The sequence below is a fragment of the Nestor notabilis genome, unplaced genomic scaffold (assembly GCF_000696875.1).
Source record: "Nestor notabilis isolate BGI_N333 unplaced genomic scaffold, ASM69687v1 scaffold10673, whole genome shotgun sequence".
Lineage (NCBI taxonomy): Eukaryota > Metazoa > Chordata > Aves > Psittaciformes > Psittacidae > Nestor > Nestor notabilis.
Genome location: NW_009922382.1, coordinates 1 through 12,739, shown reverse-complemented (window position 1 = coordinate 12,739; position 12,739 = coordinate 1). Strand labels below are relative to the sequence as shown.

Here is a 12,739-nt window from a genome sequence, read left to right as displayed (position 1 = left end):
TTTCCCTTTCAGAAAGCAGGACATGCTCACTCACAGAATGCAAAGCTGGGAAACACTGGGATCAAATCCAAACTAACCTTCCCATTGAAAGCCTGACATGAGAAATGACTCAGTGGTAGTTCAGCCATAAGAAAGACTCCTTTAAGCCTTGTGACCTACTAACTACTCACTGAAGTCAGCTACTGAAAGAAGCCACATACATTAAGAAGACACACAGAGCTGTATATAGCTGGAGAGGAACACATCTATCATATTCCACGTATATTCCTTAACATTGAGTTTTACCTGGCAAAGGTTCGTGGGTGCCCAGCTGCCGTATGGGAACAATGAAGGCATGCAGCCCTTTGCACTGGCCCTGGGTGTAGAGCTGAGCCAGGACAATAGCATGGTTTGATGTCTTTCCAACTGCAAAAGGAATGGAAGTCAGAAGGAAAAAACCAAACATAATTCCATACATAGAGTGTCTTCCTTTAAAGCAGGATCTGAGATTACCTTAAGCACATCATGCATTAGAGAACTAGATCTACAACATTGATTATCATCTGAATTCTACAGCTAGACAACGTTGCTCAAATCAGTGAAAGCTGAACAATATGATTCTCTTGACTATACAATACCAAGTCCTTGGCAAACCTGTCAGTGAAGCTAAAGGAAGTCTAAACTCTCATACAGTGAGTCAAAAATTACACCAAATCCATGGAGTATGAATGATTCTGAGAAACAATTCAGAGCACACAGACAATGCAAAGTTTTAGTAGGCTCTGCCAAGTCTGTTACTTGCTGTGCAAGAGGAACTGCCTTTAACCCAGCTATGTGGATTGTCTTTCAACCACCATCCTATAGATAGAACACACAGGACATCACCTCCCTAAGCTCTGCCACACATCTTCCAGATTTAGGCACATAGTGATGCACTTACGTCCACCTGGCCACCACTTAATGGAGGTCACAGTGGGGCTGTTGAGGATGAATTCCTGGGTAGCAGGGTCATAAGTAGCTGTAGTTTCTAGACCCCGAAGATGAGTTCCTAAAAATAAGCAAAATACAGTGTTTTGGCAGAAAGTCAGTCACAACAGAGGCAAGGACAGAACTGGACAAAGGAAAGTTGAACCCCACTAGTAACGTACAAACTTGAAGTTTTATTTTAGGCTACATAAAGGACTAAATATTGACCAATTCAGGAAGAACAAGCGAGAGCCAGACCAAAATCTGGGACCTGAGGCCAGTTCTCAGAAAACATGTTCTTGTTGGTTTGGGGCTTTTTTTCTCCAGTGGTCTAAGACTAGTTTTCCAAGCACCTCCAAATGGACACCTTTTTTCTCTCACACCCCAGAAGCTCAGTTCAAAAGGTCCACGAAAACATGCTCACCTGGATGTCACTAGAACTGCAATTTGATTAAACAGCAAAACAAAAATCACCTACATTTTAGCCACAAGATGAAAGAAATAGCACCCATCATCTCTTCATTCACTCATCAGGCTATATTCTCCTCACTTGAAGGAGCAGTTTCTCCCAAATGAGATCACCCATAGCTCCAATACAGCAAGTATAGCATGAATATGCTGGGATACTGATGCAGGTAGATGAAGAGACTGCAAAAAGATGAAGGTAACCATTCCAGAAAAGGTCTTTGTCTTCTGTTCCCAACTCCTTACACTTCACACACACCTGCCTCAGCAGTGGCATTGTCCCTACACATGTAAATTCAAAATCACTGGGCCTACTGGAAAGCTATCTACACTCCTGAGTCTGGGCTGATAGAGCCAGTGACTCTACATGAAAGCTTTAACATGAAAAAGGATATCACCTTGATGAAACCACGTTTCCAAAGCATGGAGTTCACAGTAGACTTCCACAGGCAGCTTAACACAGACTTACTTTGCTGGTAAAGGATCTTCAAACCTCACTAAGTTGCTGGAGATTCTCCACAGGCTTGCAGTTAATTCGTGCTTCATTCAGTCTCTACATTTCACTTCAGCTCAAAGATTAATCCTGCTCATTTTTAGAAAATGATTCTCATCTGCAACTCTCAGATGTCAAAAATCAAGGTCCCTAAACCATAATATCATCCCTTTGAAACTTGGATTAAAAGTGTTGCAATCACAATATGCTGGAGTTATCAAAATCCATTTCAAGCTTGAAAGCAAAGGAAAAGCAACAGAGAACAAAGTCCACTTGAGAAAGACAAGTAAAAACAACATTTTGTGGTCCAATTCAAAAGAACACATGGGAGTGAACCGAAGAACTGGGGGAATAAAGCTCCCCACAAAACATGTGCTTTGGAATCAAGTTATCCACGTGTTCTCTGGTCCAAGGTCAGTCCCAAGGTGACAAGCAACTCAACACCTTTCTTTTTAGCATCTCTTTCAGTACCTTACAGCTCTGTGCTTTTGTCTTCACACCAAACATTGAGTAAAGCAGAAATCACACTGCAAAGAATGGTAAGTGTTGAAATGAACAGATGTCACCAAACTGACATCACCATAGCCACATGTAATAGTCCATACCGGTTTGAATGGCAAACAGCATTCAGTATGCTCATCTATAGAGCTACAGACACCAAACTCTCCCATAGGAGAAAAAAAAAGGACAAGCAGCATGTGGCACAATGATCCATTAAAAATTCCAGCAGTCCACTTTTCCCTACAGCCCCAGATGCACATGTGAAGACTGGGGGGAAAACACACACTATTTTTCCAGGCAAGGGACTTCTTTGAACACAAACCATTCTTAGAAAAAGCGTTTAGTGAATGTACTGTACCATGGCCCATTTCAGTCTGGGCATAAGTGCCAATGATCTCCAGGTTCCAGGCAGGCATGAAGAAGCGATCCTGCTGCTCTGGGGTTGCCTGGGTGAGAAGGGTGGGGAGGAACATGCCCAGATGAAGGTCCAGAGGCTCAGGCCGTCCACGATGAACAAAGCTGTGAAGAAGTGCCATGGGATGGGAGTGTGAAGGGAATGTTATGGGAAGGAAGCAAGCATGAGGATTATGGTGGGGGTTCAGGAAGAGACAAAAAGAGAAAAAATAAAGATTCAGGTGTAAATCAGAATTCAGCAAATGCATTATAGAAACCAGAGCACTGTCCTTCTCAGGCTGAATAACTTACCCTTACTCTGAAATAAACATACTGCAGTGCATTTCCTGCTAATGCTACATAAAATGCATTTGCAGCATTCCTGTATTTTTGATGCACCACACTTCATAGATATAAAGAAAGATAAAGTCCACTTTTTCCTCATGGTAAAATCAGGTAGAAGTCCCAGTTTATCCAGCCGAATGAGCCAGGTTTCAACTGAACTTGCTTTTCTTATTTTAAAAAGGCAAGTCCTAGCTGTCTACAGTATCTACCTTCACTTTTTTATTAAAGATCAGTTGCAACTAGAGTACATTCAATTCCAACTCACCTCCTTCAACTTCAGCTATGTTTAAAAGCTCTCTTTAAAGGACAATGCTCTGCATGTTTAAGTCAAAGTTGTGAACACAAACAATTTGGCAAGAAAACCAACATTTTTCAAGCAGCACGGTCTCTCAACAATGAAACACGTTTCATTAGAGCTACTCTTCCTTCAAGCTCTGTCAAACACCATTATTAGTAAGTGCTCTATTAAGGTTTTTTGATATAAAGAATTAAATGTGTGTTAAACCTTTAACTATTTATAGGTTTGAGTATTAAAAGAGCAGGGATATAGATGGAGGATCAGTACCTTCTGTACAGAGGTTGTCCATCTCGTTCATTTACGTATGAAATAATTAAATAGGTCTAACAGGAATATATAGATTTAAATGAGAGGTGCATTATGGAAAGAGCACTGATCTAAGCTTAACTCAAACTCAGCTGACATTCTTAGCAAAGTGGGAAGAACACATCCTCGTGTTACCTCTAAACACACATTAATAGGAACTAGCTCTATCTCTACAGCTTCCTAAGAACTGTAGTTTTTTTCTTTGATATCTCAGGCACCTACAAAGAAATTCAACCATCTAATAAACCCAGTAGCAATGTTTCCTAAGCTTTCTGACTGACCAGTGACCAAGCTCAACAGGGAGCTAATGGCTTATCAGGAATACCAGAGTTCAGTACTGGTGAGAAGTACACAGCTGACAGTCACTGACTGAAAGAAAATCCTATTTACTAGCAACAGTTGTGACCCAAGTAGAAGCAGCATGGTAGTGTCACTACCCCTTTTGGTTTCCTTTACAGCCCTGTGCTATTTGTGCTTTTTCTTTCTTTTATTTTTTCCAACAGACTAATTCACTATGGATTAAAATCAACTCACTAAGATAAAACTGAGTAACCCATCCAGGCTAGGATTCAACTCAATAATCCAGAGGTCTGTTTCCACATCACCAGTTTCTAACTATCAGGATTAAATTAAGGAGAGCTCAGTGATAACTGATGCAGCAGCTTTATTGATGAAATAGTTCAGATAGATAGTCAACATTCACCACAGGACTACCAAACAGTTGCACTTGAATTATTCAGCACCACACTATCACCATATTAGTCCTATTAAGTGTCAAACTACTAATTTTACCATCTAACAACACAATGAACTATAAGCAAACCAAATCATCACCAGGCAAGGAAGTGCAATGATCTAATGTGAAATAGTGAGTAAAACAAATCACCTTGGCGTAGATGTGTGTCTGATTTAAAGAAGTTGGTGTGAAAAAGAAAAGAAGGTCAACGGGATTTTATTGGTGCCACCCACGTGTGGCCTTGGCGCTAAGCCAGGTTTGCTCACTCCATCTCTCCCAGGCAGAACAGACTGAGGATTCCCTCTGTTGCATCTTTTACAAACATTTCGGCTACCGCGAGTAGCTGTAAGTGAACAGCAACTGGCATCGCCAGCTAACTTCTGCAGTTGTCCAGACTTGTACGTATCCTGCTTTCCAAGTTTAGAGGCCAGCACAAGCACTGGAGTCTTTGCTTTGTTAAACTACTCTTGCTCATATTTAACAGCCATAATTCCAAGTCCAGGGTTAAAAGACTCTTTTTTGATCCATTAATGGTCTTCCAGTTGAAGAATGAGTCGTTTTCAACAATAGTAGGAAACAGATGTTTTTCTTCTTTGAAACCAAGATCTTTCCATGAAATTGTACAGCTGCAATCAAGCACGATCTGGAAGAAAAGTGCTTGGGGCAAAGCATACCTTACTCTCAAAACCAAAACTGCAAAATCTCACCATGCTGCATTACATCTGAAGGTGTACTTCTGACCTGTTTAAGCAAAGCAGTCATGCACTAAGAATCGAGATACACATGCCCCAAATTCAGGCAAAAATCAAAACCACAGTACTGTTGACTGACATGTTCCAACCAGTTCAAGTGAAATTCAGACTCCCACGGCTTAGAACCACCTCCTCACCTTAAAGCAAAAGTAAACAACTACAAAGTCAGTGATCAGCTAAGAGGTGCATTCTGGAAAAGACCAAAATTAACTCTGTCATTGTTAGGATGTGAAATGAAGCAGCTGTCTGGCTACAGGGCAGGAAGCATTCACAGTTAACCAACCCACTTTACCTTCCCCCTTTTAGCTTTACCTAGGGAGCATCATCCATTTCCAAGCTGGAGTTACAGAACAGAGGTTACCCACTGATCCCTGCAGGAACTAACCATGTCCCATTTCCGTTTGGGCGTAGGTGCCAATTATCTTGACTCCATGGACCAGGGGAAGCCATTTCTCCTTCTGAGCATCAGTCGTTTGGGTCTCTAAGGTTTTTTGAAACATGCTGAAGTGGAGACCGAAAGGTTCAGGAAAATTGCCCAAGCATATTCTACAGGAGAGAAATAGAGGGATCTGGAGCTCAGTCTTACTGTGATCCTGGAAGGCTTTTTGCCAACCCTAGAATAAGATAATAATTTCTTTACCTATTTCAACATCTTTTTTTGTCTAACAAGCAGCCTCCAAATCTGGACGCATCAAAATCATAGAATGGTTTGGGTTGGAAAGGGCCTTAAGATCATCCAGTTCCAACTGCCTGCCATGGGCAGGGACATTTCACACTAGACCATGTCACCCAAGGCTCTGTCCAACCTGGCCTTGAACACTGCCAGGGATGGGGCAGCCACAGCTTCTCTGAGCACCCTGTGCCAGTGCCTCAGCACCCTCAGAGGGAAGAACTTCTGCCTTATATCTAACCTGAACTTCCCCTGTTTAAGTTTAAACCCATCACCCCTTGTCCTATCGCTACAGTCCCAGATGAAGAGTCACTCCCCAGCATCATTGTAGGCCCCCTTCAGAAGCAATGCTGATGGGTAAATAAATGTTTCTTTCAGACATTTTCTTCACCTATGAATCCTCCTGTTACTATGTAACTGGAAAAAAAAAAGAAAAAATTCTTCTACAAAGATTCAAGGGGAACTCTAAAATGAGGATATGAAAATCCAGTTATCTTCTCCCCCACCTCTCAGGCTTGGTGAGAATAAATCCCGCTGCTGCTGGTACCCTAAAACTAGGCCATTATTAGCTATAAGCACTATGTATTGAAAAAGAAAAGACTTTTTGGGTGACCAAGTGCCTTTCAGAAGAGCCCCGTGTTCCATGTAGCTGCTTCTATCAGATAAGAAACTCACCTTCAGTTAAAATTACTGTTACAGGCTAGTGCTGGAGGGGATGGAAGGAAGTCAGACATTTTAGGTGTGCATCATCAAAATAGAAGTTACGTCTAGTAATTTAATTTAGAAGCTCAAGTAATTTAGTTGCCACAATGGCAGGCAAAGTACATTCCTAATTACAACAAGCTCCATAACACAAACATGCTAGAAAGTTTCACTGTGTAGAATCTGTGTAGTACATGACAGCATCTTCCCTTCAACATTCTGTAGTCTGAACAGCTTTTCCACCTTCAATCATGAACTTGTTCCATCCTAACTCTAAGCTGGAGGAGGAGAAAAATGAGTGCTCTGCAGGAATAGATCTCCCCGCTTACTCAAGATACATCCTTCCATCCCAAGGTACTAATACCTGCCCAGGGAGCACATTTAAGAGCTTGCCGCCAACACAGATCCACATTACATAGCAGATGCTATGCATAGTTTGTCAAATTACAGCTGCATTTGTGATTGGCATTTTACACCAGGACTGGAATAAGTGCTTGCGAGCAGAGTACATGCTAATTCAAAACCACATCCCTTACACAAGCTGTGAAGCTCAGCCTTAGGGCAAGAGAAAGCAGGACAAAGCTTCTTCAATCATCACTGAACTGCACACTGAAGATGCTTGTTTTAAATGGAACAGTTTTTAAATAGACAAGACTGAAAAAGTGATGGATTTTTCCATGAGCAAAACTAATCATGTAATCTAAAGCTGGCACTCAACGTATGAACCGTGCTTCAAGCTGGTGTCTGGAGCGTTTACAATCAAAGCAGTTTTCTTACCAGAAAATATTCTGTTGCCTACAGCAGCACATGGTTACAAAGCCAAACTCAGGCCTTAAAAATGCTACAAGGACAGCGAGACAAGAGTATTTTTCAGCATTTCTGTGGTTTCCTACATGGCTTATTTAGTCACAGACCCATATAGCAAGAGGAGCACCCTTCACTTCCCCACTGCTTACAGCACAATTACTGTACATCTAGTCCTTAGGCCCAAAAAGGACAAACCTACAGGGGTAAACCAAGTGCTGACTATGAAATACACTGTTTCAGGGCAGCTTGGGAAGAGCTTGAGCAGTTCTTTGCATGTTTTCAGAAGCCATCAAAAGAACTTGTAAAAAACGTGATGCACATGCTTTGCTGTCAGAAAAAGCAGGTCAGACACTGCTGCTTTGAAGGTAACGCTCCAGAAAAATCTTCTTGAAGGTCCCACCAGCAACGGTCACTGCCTATCACTAAAGTTTAATCACAAGTGCCAGATGTTTCATGCTTAACTAGCACCTTCCCTCACAGCAGTAAAAAGAATGACATTTTGGGAGTGAAGACTTTAACATCCCTGTGTCAGTAGGTCATGCTATTTCACTGACTAAACACAGCATTAAGAGCTTCTTGCATCAACAAGGCTTAAAGCAGAACTGAAAGCTAATATACAGCTGAAAATTCCCATCTCTGCATACTCCACGTGGAATATTTAGGATTTTCCTAACGTGCTTTTTAACAATTTGAATGACAGAGAGAAAGAATCCCATTTTCCTCGTGACTGAAGGCAAACAGAAGAGGTATTTGCTGTGAAGGTAGGAACAACAGGTTTTCTTTCCTTCTTTTTCCTCTCTCAAATGCTTACTCCTTCCCCTCCCAATTTCTACATTCCCACTACTTACACAGCTTGTTCTCCAAAAGCTGCATTGTGTAACTGTTAGAGGACTTTGCTGTATCAGCACTGGATGTGGCACAAGCCATTTGATCAATAAGCAGTGGCCCTGTCAGTGAAGTCAGACTTGTCATGACAATCAGCAAGTCAAGAGGAGGGCTGCAGCTCCAAACCCACTTACAGGAGAAGGATGTGGAGTAACACACTACTTTGGCAATAATAGATCTTTCTAGATTTCACGGCAGCCGACACCACCCACATAGTAAAAGGCAGATGAGTTTGTTAGTGTACCTATCACTGAACAGAGTACAACAGAAGCAAAGTCTATGTTTCCAGCGAATCCAAAGCTAAATGAACAATTGCAAAGATTCTCAGGCTGCAGAACTAGGTCACAGAATGAGGCCATTTACTTTAAAGCACAATCTGAAAGCAAACTTTTCTAGCTTTTTGTGGTTCTTGAGGTAACCCTCTCAAAGAAGAGCATGAAAGGCTTCAGAGTTAACAGATGTTATGGTAATAAACCCCTTTCCTAGCTGTATCAAAAAGTCAGACTCATCCAACTCCAAATTAATTCAGCACTGGTTAATAGGGCCCTACTATGCTTTTTCTGGTTTGACTTGCTGAAAGCTACTCCAGGTCCTAACTTTAGATTCAAAATGAGAAGTACAAATTCTTACAGGGAAAGTGCACATTCATGCAATGCTTATGAACACAGGAATCATCTGTTGACTTGCCGCTCTCAGATCTTCTCTTCTTCTCTGATCCCGTTTCTCCCAGTTGTTTTTCTCTTCTTCATTTACTCCTTTTCCTCAGAGAAGGTTATTTAAACTTGAAGGTGACTTAAAACTGACCAGATTGCTCTCTTCAGAGTTGTGTAGCACAGAACAATTCCCATCTTCCATGCTGACTTACACTTTGGTGCAGCCAGACTGTGAAAAAAATCTTAACTATTGGCATTTTAAGGCTGCTGGCCTTCAAAAGCTGTAGCCACAGCAGCACCTGCAGTGTTGACACATGCTAAGACACAAAGAACTAGCTGAGAAGCAATAAGAATGACTTCTCGTTGTATTTGATAGATCCTCTTATGTTTTAGAGTGCAAAGCCCTTTGGAAACAGGAAGGAAGAGCTTTCAGTTGGACATGTCACAGCAGCAACAACTGTTTATCTCCAGGACACCTGAAGAAAGAAGCATTTCTCCTATCCTGTTCATAAATTAAGCTATAAACTCAGTTAGTCAGACACAAAGCTCGCTGGGGATGCTCTGGCAGTATGGAAAAGCCACAGGAAAGCAACTAGCTCAAAATTCCCAAGTTGTATATGTGAATAAATCTGTCCCTGCAGTTTGGGGATAATCCAAGGCATGGGGAATTGATGGCAAAATATCTTAAGCTTCCAAACGTAAAAACTGATGGCCAATGACAATAAATACAACTTGACATCTGAATCAAGAACTTCCATCTATTTCATTAACTTTATCCAAGGCATGTCCATGTCACACCATTATACCCATTCAATTTTCCAGTTTGTAAAAACAAAAACCCAAACACAGTTTCTCCACATCAGCTTTTACACAAATAAAGCGCCTTATAAAAAAAGTCCCAAATAAAGTTTTGCAAGTTGGGTCGAGTTCACTAAATTTAAAGTGTTTGGCACTCAGCAGGTGAGAAAGTGGGGACATATTAAAATGGAAATGAAATCAAAGGATGGAAAAATAATCCTATCATTTCTTCCCTTTCTTAAGCAACACTAAGCCAACAGCCTCCCTTGCAAACACCAGCTGTTACAGTAAGGAAATCAAGAATATGAACAGAATACAGTTTTCAGAGCAAACATACTCCACTTGCAGGTAAGAAGTGTATGTGCGGCTCTTCATTTTTCATGTTATTACAGAATGACACTGGAAAAATGCAGTCTACAGTAATGCAATTATCTCTTGAAATCCTCAATGTCCACAATTAGAACTGACTCTGAAAGAAGCAATCCTTCCTCATGGTTTCAGTTGATTTTGGATCATGAGCTCTGACTAGTCACGCCTAACTATTCATATCACATAACATTTGGATGCAATATTTGGTACCTATATGAAATACTAAGCTTTCATCCATTTAATGTTAAGAATTGCTGACTCCTAAGTAAGTTTATGGAAGGACAAAACTAGAATCTAACATTTGACTACTTCAGAAAGTCCTGTCTTAATAAAGCATTGTCAGTAATGCTACCAGAAGACAGCACTGATACTGCAAGCTTTGTTGAAGCCTGCCAGCTGGCACGCTGGAGAGGCTGCTCTGAGTTTTCTCCATAAAAATAACTAAAAAACTTCCCTAGCACCTCCGATAATCCTCATATAGGAAAAATGAATGATTAACTTCTGCCACGCAGTACCCGAATAATCCAGTGCAGTCACTGAACTTCCTTCTTCTTGTCACTGTCCACCAGTGCCAATTTTCAAATAACATTTCCATTACTGCCATGAGAGCTTTCATGAAGCAGGTCAGTGTAGATCAATTTCTTTGAAATTCAAACTTCAGCAGGCAAGTTTGATTCCAACTTGCTACTCCCAATATTCATGCCCTGACACTAACAACAGTTTTCCTACAAATCCAGTCAGAGGAAGCTTGTGATGCTACCACTGCATTATTTCATGTGCAGTGCTCATTTAATGTGCCAGAGGATATCTTCATAGTATTATGTCCAGCTGTGCAATCTCCCTCTGTTAAGCAGTTTGTCTGATTATATGAGAATGAGTTTAACAGAACCAAGGGGAGAAACATGTCAAAGTCAGGAACTAAGTTCCCTGCAAGCAATGAAACTCAGATGTTAAGGACAGTTTTATAAACTTAATGCAAGGGTAATACTATCAGATAAAGGTCAGATACAACAAAAAGCCTCTAGGTGAAAGGGAACCACTACAGCACCACGAGCTTGAAGGAGGAAGATAGGAGAGACCTTTATAAACAAGAACATATAAACTATCCTGGCACATTTTCAAGTATGTCTGTAGTGCAACTTTATTAGGTCTAAGTGCAAAGTGAAGTAATCAGCTTTAAGAGATTTCAATAAGAAGCTGCAACCTCATCAGATCTGTCCAGATTCAAAATATTTCAGTATAATTTTTATTTCTTTTGGAAAAGAAAAAAGATCACACTACAAGTCCTATTTTTTACTTTCTGCACTATAAACGGATGTGATCATTAATAGTGCATTTCTAGTCAAAGATCTAAGGTAACACAATATTCAAGGTTTCAGCTGCAATGTACTGAAGCCAAACCTTCAGGAAGCTTTTGTACAGGTCTTGAGCTTCCTCTGGACAGCAAACATAACAAAAAAAAACCCAACTCTAACACCCTTGGTGATGATCCAAGCAGCAAACTCCACAGTGAGGTACCTTTTAAACCAGTAGATCTCCTCTGGGTCTGCAATTCCATATTCTCTTAATTTCATCACCATCAAAGAGCTCTTCCTGATGGCTTGCTCATAGCGCTGGCTGCGGGACAGGAAGTTCAAATCCTCATGCTGGAAGTCAGGGTCATTAATAACTAAGGCCTCTGGGTACAGAAGAGAAGAGGAAAACAAACTCAGCTTCCACAAACCTCAACAGGCAGCAGGTGAGAAACGATTCAGCATTTCGCTTGCTGGACCTCAGGGTACAGATAGCAGAACATTCAAAACAAAAGCTAATGCAATTAGAAAGATGTCAGAGCTCTTGGAGAAAGGGACTCTAGCAACAGGGCATTCTCCCATTCCACACATAAACCACATCTTAAGTTCAAAGCACACTTGACAGGAGGTTAATTCACTGATGAGGCCCTCAGTTTACCTGCAGACCCCTCAATAACCATCTCAAAGCCTTAAATAGCCACTCTTACTGCCAGAAAAGCTGCCTCATGAACTTTGATCCTTGCAAAAGGACACAGCTATTACTGCAACTATGCCAACTAGAAATCAAGGTACCTAGAAGCCACTGGCTTCCCATGTCCCCTTTGGCACAGAAGTTACACAACCCTCTGGGAGTCTCACCCCAGTGTGGGCTGGGAAGAGGATGTTGGTATTCTTTCATTAATCTCACATGTCATGGGATTGGCAGGTGACAATCACATTGTATTTGTACAGTTGGGTACGAGCGTACTAGAAAGAAAAAAGGGAGAGGGCCCAACAGATATGCCCATGGGAAGTTGCCTCTGACCCTCTGGAGGAAGGGAAAACTGAGAGGTAGGATATTGCTCTATCAGGGCCACCCCAAATCCTTTTTGCGAAGGGGAGAAGACAGGCATCAGCGACATAACACTGTTCCTGTCTAACCCATCAGACAGAAACCCCTTCCCTCAGGTGGCGCCCTTCACCTGCAAACTCTCTCCTCACAGCTTTCCCTCTCCCGGGGTCTCCCCTCTCCCCAAAAACTCCTACCCAGGCTTTCCCTGCCCTGCAGCCGGCCTCCCTACTACCCCCTCCCTGGGTCTCCCTCTCCCCACATCCTCCTCCCTCCTCACC

At 41.6% G+C, this 12,739-nt stretch overlaps 1 protein-coding gene across 1 annotated transcript in view; it reads right to left on the bottom strand.

The window, feature by feature from the left end:
* Positions 1 to 11,796, bottom strand: part of ACOX1 (acyl-CoA oxidase 1, palmitoyl) — a gene marked incomplete at its 5' end in the record, with an annotated part of 18,033 nt that extends 6,237 nt beyond the window's left edge. The window contains 4 exons of the mRNA XM_010011585.1: positions 286 to 405; positions 920 to 1,027; positions 5,620 to 5,780; positions 11,637 to 11,796. Of these exons, the coding sequence (XP_010009887.1) occupies positions 286 to 405; positions 920 to 1,027; positions 5,620 to 5,780; positions 11,637 to 11,796 (549 nt within the window). The remainder of the gene's footprint in view (positions 1 to 285; positions 406 to 919; positions 1,028 to 5,619; positions 5,781 to 11,636) is intronic.
* Between the last annotated feature and the right edge of the window lie 943 nt (positions 11,797 to 12,739).